Here is a 15,562-nt window from a genome sequence, read left to right on the forward strand (position 1 = left end):
TATATATATATATATATATATATATATATATATATATATATATATATATATATATATATATATATATATATATATATATATTTTTTTTTTTTTTTTTTTGAATAATAACAGTCATGGTACCCCCATTAATAATTTTTACATATTGCATTTTTATTTGATTATATTTAAATAAGAGTCATACCATAATTATAAAAATTAGTGAAAAACTTAACCATAATTTTGAATAATGAATTTAAAAAAAAAGGGACAATGACACTAAATCTTTTGGCTCTACTGTGTCCAAACTTAATAAATAGTAAGAGATTATGCTTTCATTTATTTATTTTTGTTTATTAAGTTTCACCACATTAAAACTATTTTAAAATTCAAGACCCGTTTAACTTCACAGGAAAAGTTTCATCATCAACCACTCGGACAAATGCCACTAAGATCTTGTCCACAGCATCGGTATGTCCGAAGCAAATAACGATTAAAGCTTAGCCCTTGTATCTTTCACATCACTGAACTCAATCAACACCTTCCCAATCGCTTTCCTATCCTTAAGGGCTGCGAAAGCAAGATTTGCCTGTAAAAAACCCGATAAAATTACTTGAGCCATAATTAATCAGATTTGTTCTTCCTCCTAAAAAATTTATACTATCTTCTATGACCATCCTGGATGACACGTTTGATTCAGCCTAGAAGATAGTTTTGAGTCCAAAAAGATCTCACCTCCCTCAGCCTGAGAGTATGAGAAATCTTGATCGTAATTAGTCCCCTAGCCAACCAAGATAGCAGCTCCTTCAATGAATCTTCGAGAACCTGGGGTCGATGAATTCTATAGCTTCCCCAGTAGAGCCCATGAACGGTCCAATTCTGAAGAAAAAAATGTCTTCAATACAAAAAACAAGAGAAGACCATACAACAAGTCTTAGATATTAGATTCAAATTATATTGAGGTTTAACTAGACCAAAGCAAAGTTTTAAGACAAGCGCCTTGTCAAAGCTTGATACACACATGGGTCGAGTTCGAGTACAGCATTTTCCTCAATCAAGATCATTATTTGCGCTGAAATAGGGTCGATCTTGACTTGGCTTCTGATTACTGCTAGTATGTAATTTGGGTAAAATCATAGACATGTGGAAGTCATGGACATGCTACACACAAACTTGATAGCTAAAACACATATTGTTGGATTATGGAGCTCAGATCATTACCTGAAAATGTTTCAAAAACTTTCCACAACTTATATTTGATACAATAAGTAAATTGGAAACTCAAAGTTCAAGCGTCATGATTGATGCAGTGCAGACTGCAGTGTTCGGGTCAAAGCAATAAATAAATAAATAACAATTAGCTTGCCAGATAATTTAAAGAAAATATCAAACATCAAGTCATCAACATGTAATAGTGAAAGATAGGGTCCTGAAAACAATAAAAGAAAATCAATTCCTTCCATGTTCACACAACACCAATAACATATCCATTTCCTATCATTACCACTGAGTTTTTTCTATTTCGTGTTCATATATAAAAGTTTTGGACATGTTAGACAATTTTTATCTTTTTCAGTAATATGTGTCGGCCATCTATAAACAGGATATCCAAACAACAATTAGAACTAAAAATTTGGATTATCTTCAAAGAAACAAGAAAAAAGGTGAATGTCTTAGATTGTGTATCCTTTAAATGCAGCAGTACCTTAACAAGTGCAATATTTGCGGGGATTACGGGAACTTCTCCACTTGCAAACCCAATAACCAAGATATTTGCTCCCCAGCTCAACAACTTCAAGGTTTCTTTCGTCAGTTTGCCTCCAACTGGATCATACAAAACATCGATCCCTTTCAGCTTCCTTGCCTTCAGAAATCCCTTGACACTCTCAGTGACGTTTTCTTTGCTCAAATCAACAGCATGATCCACACCTAATGACTTCAGAAATTGTACCTTCTCTTCTCCCCTGCCAGATGATAGCGCCAATGAATAAAAATAAGGTAGTCTCCATCATGTGAAATTTTTTACTTTGGGACAGACCCAGTGGGGAGAATGGCAGTTAACTTTCTAAAGAAGACATCTCCAAATTTCACTTTTAACTTTTTAAAAAAATGTGAGTTTTATTATCTACATTATTCTTAAGTCGCCCCAATCCAGCTATGCCCTCTTTTAACTTCAAATTTTAATAAGCAGTAACTACTAGCATAATATGAAATTAGTAATGAGCTACCTAGCAATGGCGATAACAGTGGCACCACAGACCTTGCCAATTTGCACCGCAGAAACTCCAACTCCCCCTGCCGCACCGAGAACCAGCAAGACCTACATTTTCATCACAATTACATTACAAAATAAATAAATAAATAATTATATTGATATTTATAAATGAATAGCAATTTTCAGCACAATGTTTTCAGGGCACAAAAAGTTACCACCATATTCTACCTGTCCAGCCTGCAGTTGAGCTCTATGAACAAGTGCCACATGAGATGTTCCATATGCTACCGGTAGAGCTCCAGCAGCAACCAAGTCGCATCCTTCGGGCACTAGATATCTGCAGCGGAAGTTAAATCAAATTTACATCGAGTCTAAGCTAATCATAAGGCTCACAAATGTTTATCTTCAATCACGCTCAGCATTCAAATAGTTATTTCACATAGCAGATATCTACAGGTAAATCAAATCAGTGGCGCCTAGAACCCCTCATAAATAAAATCTTCAGGTTTATTTAAATTTAAGTTTCACCATTCCAACAGACTGGACCAATCCTCAAACTGATTTCCTTAACGGGCGATTTAATCAAGAACAAATCTTTAACAAGCAAACTTTCTTTTTTCCAAACAGAACCATAACATCTGACAAATATATACAAACATATATATGCTAGATTTGAAATAATACGACTATTCCGGCACGATAAACGAGATAGTAAAGTGGTTACAATTCGGATTCATCGGCGACGATGAATTGGGCGAAAGAGCCGAGGCCAGTGAAAGAGCAAACGGGGTCACCAATTTTGAACTTAGTTACACTGGGCCCCACAATATCAACGGTTCCCGAGTAATCGGAGCCCGGAATGAAGGGAAGCGGGGGCTTCTCTTGATATTGGCCTAAGATTTGAAGGTAATTCGCGAAGTTTAAGCTCGTTGCTCTGACTCGGATTCGAACCGCCGTCGGCGAGTTGAGCTGTGGAATCGGGTGCCCCGTAGAAATAGTAAGCGCCGAATTCTCCGCGCCATCAGGCTCGACAGTTGGGTCGCCGATTTTTCTACACAGTAAAGCTTCCATTGTTCGTCTTAAACCAAAATAATACCACGAATATCTATAAATTTTACTCTGTCGGAATTAAAATTAAATCCCTTCTACTCCCAAATGATTCCGCCGACTTGTAGAAATCTATTTTAATCGAAATCGGTTCCTTTAAATTTTAATTATTGAGAAAATAACTGGTTATGATTTGATATCAGGATCGTTTCACATAATCAATATCTACAATAAAAAATAATATTCTTAACATAAAAAATAATAATTTTTCAAGTATAACTCAAATAAGAGATTTGTCTTACAAATACGATATGTGAGACCGTCTCACACAAGTTTGTGCTCTTATTTATATATGTGAAAAACAAGTCAAATTTATCGAATTTTTTTTAACATAAAAAATAGTATTTTTCTTGATTTGAGTAACAGATATTTATATAACAAAATTGATCAATAAAATGATATCTTCTTACAACTAGAAAAATATCAAAATATGATACTAGAGGTTATTCATTTATTTAAATTAATTTTTTTTAATCACATCTTCCAACAAATAATTACGAACCATTATAAATTCTTTGTTCTTATCATAGCCTTGGATTTTGTAATATGTATAGAATAAATTAATTTAATAGATATATATATATACTAAATCATTAAATTTGAGACACTTAAAATAATTAATTATTGATTTCATGATCTGTTTTAATAATTATATATTAATAAAATGTTAGTAGTTCAGATCTTTGTTTTTTAAATTTCAAGATATAGGTTCAATTCTTAATTGAGTCTTTTTATACACTTTATTTATTTTTTAATTCATATATTAAAATTACATTATAATTTCTCACTATTTTTTATTATTATATTTTGAACTTCGTTTAAATATAATGATACCTCCTTGCTAAGTTTTTTAAGTCTGAATTGAAGATAAATATCGAAGCGTCATCTTGCTCGTAGACAGGAATACACATAAGTAACTAGAAGAAACAAGCTGCCAAATGAGAGGATCAGTGGAAATTAATTAAGTCTAGCACTTCGTAAATCGCCAAGATGACTGAACCCCGACAAGAAATCGTCACCGAAGATCACAGCCCCGGCCGCCAATGCTCCGGCCCCTAGTCCGGTTCCAAATCCAGGTCCAGTTCGCCCTTGAGGTGAAACTGAAGAAGCCATGCTTGCGAAACTCAGCTGTGAATTAATCTCAGTTCTTGGAGGAAACGGGGACATGGGCATGGCCGGCCTATATCCGACATTTGGCGGCTGTGTTGGAGGCGGAGGATAGGTGGCTCCGCCAGTGGTAGCGTGGTTTTGTCCACCAAAGGAGGGGTGGTTTTGTGAAGGTGCGGGGCCAATATTAAGGTTAATTCCACCGAAATCTTGATGGCCACCTGGTTTTGACTAGGAAAATTAATCATAGAAGTGAACTTATATAAATATTCCAGTGTGTATGTACGATTGAACATGTTTTTTTCAAGAAAATAAATACAAATTACCTGAAGTCGATGAACCTGCATGCTCTTCCCTTTCTTCAGAAACCCTAATCGAAACATCAACAAACCCTCGACATTTATTCGAATTCCTTTTCCTCAGCTGGAAGCTCCCGATTTCCTCGACGGGCTTTGAAATCGCATCAGATTCACCAACATTATACTTCTCCAGAAACTCTTTCAACACAACTGTGGCAGTTCCCTGAAGCCTCTCTCCAAGAAAGATTGGCTCCCGGCTGCGAACTTCAACGTGAAGTACCAAATCCTGGAAACCCGATCCGTCTTTTGGATGATCAATCGCCGTCGTGAATTTGGTATTCCATACGGGATTACCAGTGCCTTTTTATAGTTCAAAATGCAGCAGAGTACAGCTCAAATTATAGCTAATCAAGCGAAGTGTTCTTTTCCCATAAGATTCTCACAAAATTTCCCATTAATTAACAAGATATCAAGATATAAAACGTGGCTCCACTACTAACCTGAAGCATCGATCTTGGTGCAATATTTGTTGTCTGGATCAATCCATCCGACGGCGAACCACTGCAGCTTCCACAAAGAGGACGTGCGCCGCAATCCCCGGGCGGAAATCAGGCTGATTTCGATCCAAGTTTTCGCCATTTCTGCGAGCTTTCCCCTCAGAAGCTGAGAAATGTGGTAATAGGTTTGTTCTTTACTTGGCAAGGGAATAAAGTAGACAAAAAGATGTTTTCTACTTCAGATCGGGAGAAGGCTACCTTGCTTTATGCTCCTTCAATTTAAAATTCCATACTTTTGTCTTTCAATTCCATTTCACTTTCTTTTATTATTTTTATTTAAAAAAATTGATACATTTTATTTAAGAACTAAATTATAGCAAAAATTTATTTCAGAAATCGTATTTTGTTTCACATAAATTCAATGGCAATCCAAAACAATTTTGATAGTCCGAAGAGTCAAATACTCAAAGGTGAACCCGCCTAAGCGGTGCACAGACTGGTCCGTAAGACTGCAATGCTGGAGACGTAACGATCGTCTTATTCCCTTTCTTCTGTCTCATACTCTCATCCTCTTCCTTTTCAGAATTGGAATACCTTTTTGAGTACCTAAAAGGTATGATAATTTTTGCTATCCCAATTTCACTTCACAAAAACTAAGCTGCAGGAATAACGGAGGATTGGAATGGAGCAGAAGGAGTCCCACGAATTAGACGACGATGCGTACGGCGGCGAATTGCCCGGGGACGCTTACATGGAAACGGATTTGGAGCAATCAGCTGAGAACCAGGCCGCCGCAGACCCCAAAGCTGAGGCACCTCTGCGTTTGTTTGTGGTGCTTATTATGTTTGTATGAAATAAAGGTGTTTTTTCCCATTTTTTTATATTCCTAATACTGGGTCTAATTTTACAGGAGTCAGAGAGTATGAAGAAGGGACTGCGAGAAATTGAGGAAGAAGCTGGCGCACGGCGCACTACGCGAAATGCAAGCAAAAGTTGAGAAAGAGATGGGTGCTGCACAAGGTTTCTTTTTTAAACTCAATTTGATCTTGTACATGGATTTGGTTTAAAAAGATTTTACCTTATGGGTGAATGTTTTCGAAAGATTTGAGTTTGGGATGATGATTTGTCCAACAGGATGGATTTGTATTTGATTTGTTCACAAAATCTAAAGACAGGATGACTTTTTGATATGGGACATGTAGAGGTGCTAACTATCTGAGATAATGACTGGAAGGAGAACGATAGCGGGCATTGTTGAATTTTTTTAAATTTGATTTTTTTGAAGATAGATGCAAAGGTTTTTTTGCATTTAAGGATTTCCTTTTTGCAGTTTAATATTAGTTTTCATTAATTTCAAATAGGATACAATGATAGACACATGATTACTACTGGATAGCAAATTATAGTTTGAGACAACTTCATGCTGATTTGAAATGGTTTATTCATAATGCACTGAAACGGAATGCAAAATGAACAATGTTCAACGGAGAACAAGCGTGTTTGTTTTGATAGCGTGAATTTTTTTTACATTAGATGTTGGTTGTGTGATTTTGACATTTTGTCTCTGTAATGAGTGATCATACGCTGATTGTCTCATATACTTATGATTAAGAATCATATTATGCTTGTTATTGTCAAAGCATAAATTTATTGAGTAAGAGATCTGTTTTGAAAAATTATTTTGGTCCTAAAATGTACAACCATTTATCAATAATTGGAAAGTAAGAGTATTGTATTAGAATAAATTACTTTCACTACCACATTATGCATGTGCTAATTATCATTTATTCAATTTATCCTCTACCATTTCTTCTCAGGATACCTCTATCCCATCCATCTTTTTGACTCTTACTTTTTTTTCCCCTTTTATCATAGAACTTTGTTGATATATTATTTTTTTAAGAGAATCTACGGATTATACATATGCATTGTGTGTGTCTCCACCTCTACTATGAATTCTTCTTTTATATCGATGGTGTCAAAGATAGTTACCTATTGTCAACTGTCACCCTCTATTTGCAATTTTAGTCAGGCAATTATCATGTTTGTAGTCGGGCATACTGAAACCAAAAAAATCAACATTATACCCAAACTGAATGCTAAGCTGAAATATTACCTATTGAAAAATGTAACCAAGATTTTGATGATGTGTACATAAAGGAGATGAACATGCATCATCAAAATCATGCCCTTGGCTTCACGGCGGTTGTGTCATACTATTATATGCTGAATCCATAAAGAAGCAAAATACATTAGGTATTCCAATAAAAGGAATCAATCAGAGGATCAAATGGACAATCAATGCAAGAGCAAATAAAGAACGATTGAAAATGAAACTTGATGAAAATTACTTTGATTGAAATGTGACATGGAGATTTGTTTAATTGCTATATTTTACTTTGTTTGGTTTCTATTCACTACGTAAATGCAAGCTGAAACTCACATCCCTGGCAAACAATTGAACATTATAATTTTGGGGATTGATATTATAAGAGCAAAAGTGTACACTTTTGAAAATAATTATTTAAAAAAAAACTTCAATGAGATCTTTTCTTATAAGTTCTCCAAGATCTATGATTTGTAACATGTTAGTATGACAAATATGCTGTAAAAGATCAACTCATAAGATAAATTGTGAATACACAAAGTTTCAAGTGAAAAAAAGCAACTAATCTTGTATGAAACTGAAGAATTAGGATGGAGAAATGATATAAATGACGGCCATAATTAGTGATATCTCTATCTTTTTGTACTTGATTAAGTTTGTTGATGGAGGGGACTCTGTTACCATTGGAAATGTTAGGGAAATTCTTTACCGAACAACGTTTGATTGGCTAAATGAGGTCACTGACATAATCCATTAACGAATTAGAGGATTAATCATTTGCCAGAATAATGAGGAAGGGGATATGCAAGAGCATGAACTGGGTTGTTTTTATCTAATACAATGGAATTTTATGCAATTTGTTGAAATATTTTTTAGCCTTTTCATGTGTTTTTTTTTTCTTTTCTTTGAAAGGAGCCTTTTCATGTGTTCTGTCACTTTATTTTTTTTTCATGTTTTTTATGTTGTGAAATGAGCTGCTTTTATAATCATTCTGAACGAAATCATCATATTTTTTGTGTTGTACGTGAGAAGATCCAGCTGGTGTCTCTGCTATTCAGGCTGAAAAAGAGGAAGTGGATTCTTGCTCTATATAAGTTGGTAATATAAGTTGTGTGATTCTGTGATTGAATTTTGTCACTCCATTGATTTTTCATTATATTGTAAAAGTAGCCAGTTTGCTCTTTACCATTAGCTTGCATCCCTTAGGAAGGTATGTAATGCAAGGAAAATCTGGTCACATAAATGTCTTAGAACTGAGAAATATTTTACTTAACTGAACTAAAGCATGACTTCTTTCTTGTACTTCAGACTTTTGAACTTTTTCCCCCGATTATCATTTTCCCATCGACGTGACTGGGTTGTTGCAAGGGCTAACATAGCTGAATTTCTTGATATGATCCTTTTTCAAATCACAAAGCTTTGATGGATTGTATTTATAAATTTACTTATTGTTATTGGATCATCTGCTTCAGTTTTCATGCATTTGCTTCAGTTCTGAGTTTCTCACTACGTTATACTGGCGTAGTTTTTTTTTCCTCTAGAGTCTGCAGGCTGATATTATCATCAGTATGAATTTATTTGGAATCTGCTTCTTGTGCATTGCTGGATCTTTAATAATTTTGGTGCAACAGGAAAGTGTAGTATTTACCAGCCAGCAGGTCGGAAATTACCATTTCATATATATGCTTTACCACAAAAAATGTATTTCTGTAATCATGTGAGTGAATGTTTGTCAGATTCCTGTGTTCTATGGGTGTACAAATGTATGGTTCACCTCTTCACTGAATTGCTCTCTATCCAAGTCTATGTGGGCTATGCATGCACACCTGAGGAAGTGCAGCAGCATTTTCAGTCTTTCGGGACAGTAAAGAGGGCCACCATTTTGACGGATAAGTTTGGTCAACCCAAAGGTTTTGCTTATTTAGAATTTGTGGAGATTGAGGCTATTCAAAATGCCGTACTGCTAAATGAATTAGAATTGCATGCGTCAACACTATCAAGATCTTGATCTGGACATTGTGGCAAACGAACTTTACAAATCCTGACACTAATATGTTTCGGTATTTGTCAGGTATCTGCTAAACCAACAAATGTTCAAGGAATGAAGCAATATCGAGGAAGGCGTCCAAATCCATATTTTGGATCAAGAATGCTTTTCATGCCTTGTTATCCCGTCTTCCTTCCTTGTGGTTATGGGTTAGTATTATTGTTTTTTTTATTCTAGGTTTGTGAATTATGTCTTCAGGTTGAGTTTCTGACTGTCATGTTATCATTCGTTTCCTTCTCTATCAAGCTTTAGTCGTAGTAATCACAGCCGCCGTCACCATCATAGATCTTCCAACAGTCATTTACTCTAGCTTTGTGTCTTCAATTCACAGTACAAGATCCTTTCGTTCACACACTAATGAAAATGCAATTATCTATCTTCTTTGTTACTGCCATAAAAAAGAACAATCACTTTAATTTTGGGTTTTAGGGGCAGAAATTGTGCTCGAATCTTTCTGTCGCGATTTTTATCCATTTCTTGTTTCGCATATACTTAAAATAAGTTAAATTTTTTTACCATTCATCTACTCACGTATCAGGAGAAAAGAAACTCAGGATAGGACAGGAGTTTATGGAGTGGTAGAATTGCTTCATTTGATCTGCGTGTTCGTGCCATCACTTGTTTCTGACCAGAATGCTTTTATCAACTTTATCTCGTGCAGAAGGGCTCCAAGGTTTAGGCGTCCTACGCGCTACAGATCATATTAATGGATCGCGGCCAAGAATATTAATGGATCGCGGTCAGTTCTTGGCATGCCGCTGCGAAATGGCTGAAACCAATAGAGCAAAAATTAAATTGACCCTTTTAATATGCACGGCTTTTCTTCTTCAACTCTGATTCTCTTGGCATGCCGTGAGGCCAGTTTTAGCTTATTTTTTAATTTTTATTTGTATAACTGTTATTTGAAATTAAACCGACCCTATTGTTTGATAACAATGTTGGCGGACGAAATTGGTTTTACATTTTTGAGAAAAGGATTATTAATTATTTCCAACATACTTGTGGGCACGTATATACAGATAGTTTTGATATGATGTCTACTCACTGCACCTATAAATGGGGTGAAGCATATTCAAATTTTACATTCAGTAGACTCGTCTCGTCTTGCCTCATAAATCGACGTGAAAGTTGACAAAATATCAAAATTATATATATATATTTTTCAGGGACTTCAATCCCCGTACCTTATTCAACATTATCTTTCTGCAACTAGTATTGTAAGATAGCGAACATCTCGCATATGGGGTGTTTGTTTACGAGAGTCACCAAGTTGCCAATTTTTTAAATGCCAATAAAGGTGAAATTTGTCGTCTTCAAGAATCAAGATGAACCTGGACCGATTATACATTTTCAATCCAAACAAAAAAAAAAAAGCATTGTATTACATCTTACAAACTGCATGGCTCCTAAAATTTTAAATTTTTAAGATGACTATCCAATCTAAATTAGAAGAAAAAGTTCTAATTTTTTTAACAAAAATTTCCATAGATTAATACGAGTATCAGTCTTATACTGTCATCCTCGGTCCACCCAATCCCAACCATGCATGAGGTTGAACTGGGTGCACGATCCAGCAGTGAAAGGCCTTGTCCAAATGACTTTCTTGACAGATGCATGGCACCCTGATGTCAACGCAGACCGCCGAACAGAACACAACTATGTCTCCATTCATTGCAAATCAACTAAATTATATTTCAATATGTACGCACACCAAAGCACTATGTGCATTGAATTAACGAGGGTGGGCCTCGGGAATTGATAAAGGTCGTTTTTGTCTTCTTTTATTTAAATTGATACAACAATACAATCGTATTTATTTATTGATTTCCCATCATGGTCCTGATACATAGCATTTCAGCAACTTGTTTGCCTATTAATTTCCCTAATTGGAAAGTGGGCTTCATCCATTTCTTGAAAGCAAGCTTGATCGGAAAGATGAGGAAGAGTAATGAAAGTGTGTCTGAATGCTCTGAAGATCATGTTCCTCTCATAAACTTGGATGGGATGTGCAATCCAATGCGAAGACCCATTCTTGTGGAACAGATTGCAAATGCTTGTCTTCGTTTTGGTTTCTTTCAAGTGAGTCGAATCTTTTCTCATATTTGTGAAAATACGTTTTCGTTTTAGGACGTAGAATACACATTTATGACTACTATTTATAGGAATAAAACAGGCTTCATTTATCAGGAGAAAGTATATCGCAAAAGGGTACCTATAAAATTTATTATATTTTTTTCTATGTAATTATTATTTTTGTCAACTTCTTGAATGTGAATTCGTAGGTTATAAATCATGGGATATCCCAACAAATACTTGACGGGGCCTTATCCGTGGCGTCGGATTTCTTTAATTTGCCGACTCGGGAAAAGGCCAAATTCTTGTCCCCTGATATCCACAGGCCGGTAAGATACAGCACAAGTTTTAAGGATGTTTGTGCGGGGGACCAGGCCCAGTCCTGGAGGGCTTTCCTCAAACATTACGCGCATCCTCTTCAAGATTGGATTGGATTGTGGCCTCAAAATCCACCTCTCTACAGGTGCTATATATATCATCATCACAAACAAAGCATCTTCTTCTCTTTACGTCAGATATGATTGTTGATATACTGATCACTCTAGGGAAAAGATTGGAGAATATGTCGTGGAAATACAAAAGCTAGCCCTGAAAATAATGGGTGTCATCACAGAGAGCCTTGGATTAGGCCCGACATACTTAACCCCGAAACTCGATCAAGGGATGCAAGTGATGACCATAAATTGCTACCCACCTTGCCCACAGCCACGGCTTTCATTAGGCATTCCCCAACACTCAGATTACAGCTGCTTAACAATACTCCACCAGGATTCACCAGGTCTACAAATCCTGGACTCGGTGGACGGGTCGTGGAGGGCGGTACCGGTCATTCACACTGCCCTTCAGGTCAATGTTGGTGACCATCTCGAGGTTTTGAGCAACGGGAGGTACAAGAGCGTGGTGCACAGGGTCACGGTTCGAGGCGAAGGGACGCGGATTTCGATGGCCAGTCTTCATAGTTTGGGGATGGATGTGAAGATGGAGGTTGCTAGAGAGCTTGTGAATGAGGAGAATCAAGAGAATTACAGGAGAAGCAGCTTCAGGGACTTCTTGAATTTTGCTTCCAAGAATGAACTTGGAGAAGGCACCAGTTTCCTGGATTCGCTCAAGATTAATCCATAGACCGGGCCCGGCTCTCTCTACTACTCCAGAAAATAGAGTCCTTCAGGGGTACTGTCCTGCCTGTTTGTTGCTTTGGCCAGGGACATAGGACCCAGTGTTAGGTGAGTGGGCCGCTACATTTAATTGTATGCAATGCATTTTGCCAAAATGCATTTCGCCAAAACGTGTCAAATTTGAAAAAGTTGAATGGTGGCCGGCAGAGGAATAAATGCATTCCTTGTGTTTACACGGGAAAACTCGCCTATAAATACGAGCATAATTCGTATTGAAAATTCATCCCAGAAGCAATTACAAAGCTTCGTATTAGAGAGAAAAAAAAAGAGAGTTTTTTTTTTGTTCTCTTGTGTGAGTTAGAGAAAATATTTTCTCGGTTATACTCGGGTTGGGAGTGCGAGATATTTAGTGTATCATTGTGTACACTTGTTGTAATATTTCTTCGGTTATAAAAGATTTGCAGTAGCTCCGTGGACGTAGCCTATCTTGGGTGAACCACGTAAATCTTTGTGTCCTTGTTGATTATTTTATTCCGCAAATTTTTCGGCACTATATTATCATCGTGATCGGTATCGCTTCGGGGTAATTCCCCAACAACTGGTATCAGAGCCTTGTTGTGAAAATTCTTAAGAATTCTGAGTATGCTCTGTGGTTACAGCTTTGTCTGATCTTCCACATCAGAAAAGATTTTTTAGATTTTTTGCTAAAGCTAGAGAAGTGATGGCCGGAGATGATGGATCGGGACCGGGAATCAACAAGTTTGACGGAACAGATTTTTCGTTCTGGCGGTTACAGATAAGAGATTATATGTACAGTAAGAAGCTGCATCAACCTCTATCAGGAAAGAAACCGGAAAAGATGGAGGATGATGATTGGGAGCTCCTTGACCGACAGGTTTTAGGTGTCATACGATTGACCCTAACAAAGAACGTGGCGCATAACGTGGCGGAGGCACAAACCACAGAAGAGATGATGTCCATTTTATCGGACATGTACGAGAAGCCATCAGCTAACAACAAAGTGCATCTCATGAAGAAGTTATTCAACTTGAAGATGGGAGAAGGTGCTTCGGTGGCTAAACACATCAATGAATTCAACACGATTGTTTCTCAACTAACATCGGTTGAAATTAATTTTGATGATGAGATTCGTGCACTTATTCTTTTGGCGTCTTTACCAAATATTTGGGAACCAATGCGGGCAGCGGTTAGCAACTCTGTTGGAAAAAGAAAGCTACAATTCAATGATGTCAGGGATCAAATTCTTGCTGAAGAAGTTCGCAGGATGGATTCGGGCGAAGGAACATCATCGAGATCTGCTCTAAATCTCGAGAACAGAGGAAGGGGCAGGAGTAGCGAAAAGAATTCTAACCGATGGCGCGGTAGGTCCAAGTCAAGAAATGGAAAAGACAAAAGCAACTTTGAAAAGAATTTGAAGTGCTGGAGCTGTGGTGAGACTGGTCACCTGAAAAGGAATTGCAAATCAACAAGGAACGACGCTAATGTTGTTACTGAGGAGGTACATGATGCTCTGCTATTATCCAGGAAAGCAACACTGAGAAGCAGTTAAGTGGATTCTCAGGTATTTGAAAGGTACTGCTAGTTGTTCTTTATGCTTCAGGAGGTCAAAATTGGGCTTACAGGGTTTTGTCGATGCCGATATGGGTGGTGACCTGGATGGCAGGAAAAGTACTACTGGATATGTGTTCACATTAGGTGGTACAGTTGTAAGCTGGGTGTCTAAGCTGCAAAAGATTGTTGCGCTTTCGACTACTGAGGCTGAGTATGTTGCAGTTACAGAAGCTAGCAAGGAGATGATATGGTTGAGATCCTTTCTGGAAGAATTGGGTCAGAAGCTTGAAGATAGCACGTTACACTGTGACAGTCAGAGTGCTATTCATTTAGCAAAAAATCTTGTTTATCATGCTAGGACAAAGCATATACAGGTGAGGTACCATTTCATCAGATCAGTGCTGGAAGATGGAATCTTGATGCTGGAAAAGATTCCTGGAAGTAAGAATCCAGCCGATATGCTCACAAAGACAGTAACCATTGACAAACTGAAGTTGTGTTCAACTTCAGTTGGACTGCAAGTATAAATAAAGAGATATGAGCTGCTGCAATGATGATGTGAAGACGTGATTGAAATCAAGTCTTCAAGTGGGAGAAATGTTAGGTGAGTGGGCCGCTACATTTAATTGTATGCAATGCATTTTGCCAAAATGCATTTCGCCAAAACATGTCAAATTTGAAAAGGTTGAATGGTGGCCGGCAGAGGAATAAATGCATTCCTTGTGTTTACACGGGAAAACTCGCCTATAAATACGAGCATAATTCGTATTGAAAATTCATCCCAGAAGCAATTACAAAGCTTCGTATTAGAGAGAAAAAAAAAGAGAGTTTTTTTTTTTGTTCTCTTGTGTGAGTTAGAGAAAATATTTTCTCGGTTATACTCGGGTTGGGAGTGCGAGATATTTAGTGTATCATTGTGTACACTTGTTGTAATATTTCTTCGGTTATAAAAGATTTGCAGTAGCTCCGTGGACGTAGCCTATCTTGGGTGAACCACGTAAATCTTTGTGTCCTTGTTGATTATTTTATTCCGCAAATTTTTCGGCACTATATTATCATCGTGATCGGTATCGCTTCGGGGTAATTCCCCAACACCCAGCCCGTTTGTAACTTTTTTATTTCAAGAAGAATCAGTTATTCAACCATCAAGTTAATTGGTTGGCCTTTTTTTTTTTTGTCTTTCTTTTTCTTTATCTATTTCTTTAGTTTGATTGGGTTTTTTTTAATTGTTGTTTTGTGATCGATTCAAGCATGTGTAAAATATGTTTTTAAAATAAAATTAGGTGGCATTGTTTGCCTAGTAGAGAATTGTGGGATTATTTTGTTCGAGTGAACTTGGGCTTGCTTTTGCTACCAAGTGTGTAAATACGAATGTTAAGAAATTATATTTTGTAAAATAGGCTAATTATATATATGTGTGTTTGTGTATATATGAGCGTGTTAGAAT

At 36.8% G+C, this 15,562-nt stretch overlaps 3 protein-coding genes across 3 annotated transcripts; 1 reads left to right on the forward strand and 2 right to left on the reverse strand.

Annotated features, from left to right (window-relative positions):
- Window positions 1-285: 285 nt before the first annotated feature.
- Window positions 286-3,354, reverse strand: LOC140807919 (uncharacterized). Its single transcript, XM_073164875.1, has 6 exons — window positions 2,916-3,354; window positions 2,420-2,528; window positions 2,205-2,296; window positions 1,682-1,940; window positions 712-855; window positions 286-565 (listed from the first exon to the last, which is right to left on the reverse strand). Exons 1-6 carry the CDS (start codon window positions 3,260-3,262, stop codon window positions 470-472), a joined length of 1,047 nt encoding a protein of 348 aa, XP_073020976.1. The 5' UTR covers window positions 3,263-3,354; the 3' UTR covers window positions 286-469.
- Window positions 3,355-4,135: 781 nt separating this feature from the next.
- LOC140807579 (uncharacterized) lies at window positions 4,136-5,486 on the reverse strand. Its single transcript, XM_073164492.1, has 3 exons — window positions 5,205-5,486; window positions 4,732-5,064; window positions 4,136-4,626 (listed from the first exon to the last, which is right to left on the reverse strand). Exons 1-3 carry the CDS (start codon window positions 5,341-5,343, stop codon window positions 4,256-4,258), a joined length of 843 nt encoding a protein of 280 aa, XP_073020593.1. The 5' UTR covers window positions 5,344-5,486; the 3' UTR covers window positions 4,136-4,255.
- Window positions 5,487-10,904: 5,418 nt separating this feature from the next.
- LOC140807852 (flavanone 3-dioxygenase 3-like) lies at window positions 10,905-12,554 on the forward strand. The gene is made up of 3 exons (XM_073164812.1): window positions 10,905-11,434; window positions 11,638-11,891; window positions 11,974-12,554. Exons 1-3 carry the CDS (start codon window positions 11,189-11,191, stop codon window positions 12,548-12,550), a joined length of 1,077 nt encoding a protein of 358 aa, XP_073020913.1. The 5' UTR covers window positions 10,905-11,188; the 3' UTR covers window positions 12,551-12,554.
- The last annotated feature ends 3,008 nt before the right edge of the window (window positions 12,555-15,562 follow it).

This window comes from Primulina eburnea, chromosome 12 (genome assembly GCF_022965805.1).
Source record: "Primulina eburnea isolate SZY01 chromosome 12, ASM2296580v1, whole genome shotgun sequence".
NCBI classification, from domain to species: domain Eukaryota; kingdom Viridiplantae; phylum Streptophyta; class Magnoliopsida; order Lamiales; family Gesneriaceae; genus Primulina; species Primulina eburnea.

Coding starts and splice junctions, on each gene's coding strand:
- LOC140807852 (XM_073164812.1), top strand. CDS start 11,189: ATGGTCCTGATACATAGCATTTCAGCAACTTGTTTGCCTATTAATTTC. Junction 11,435..11,637: donor TTCGTTTTGGTTTCTTTCAA/GTGAGTCGAATC, acceptor GTGAATTCGTAG/GTTATAAATCATGGGATATC. Junction 11,892..11,973: donor CAAAATCCACCTCTCTACAG/GTGCTATATATA, acceptor TGATCACTCTAG/GGAAAAGATTGGAGAATATG.
- LOC140807919 (XM_073164875.1), bottom strand. CDS start 3,262: ATGGAAGCTTTACTGTGTAGAAAAATCGGCGACCCAACTGTCGAGCCT. Junction 2,529..2,915: donor GTCGCCGATGAATCCGAATT/GTAACCACTTTA, acceptor CTTCCGCTGCAG/ATATCTAGTGCCCGAAGGAT. Junction 856..1,681: donor CAAATATTGCACTTGTTAAG/GTACTGCTGCAT, acceptor TTTTTTCTTCAG/AATTGGACCGTTCATGGGCT.
- LOC140807579 (XM_073164492.1), bottom strand. CDS start 5,343: ATGGCGAAAACTTGGATCGAAATCAGCCTGATTTCCGCCCGGGGATTG. Junction 5,065..5,204: donor CACCAAGATCGATGCTTCAG/GTTAGTAGTGGA, acceptor AACTATAAAAAG/GCACTGGTAATCCCGTATGG. Junction 4,627..4,731: donor TGCAGGTTCATCGACTTCAG/GTAATTTGTATT, acceptor AGTCAAAACCAG/GTGGCCATCAAGATTTCGGT.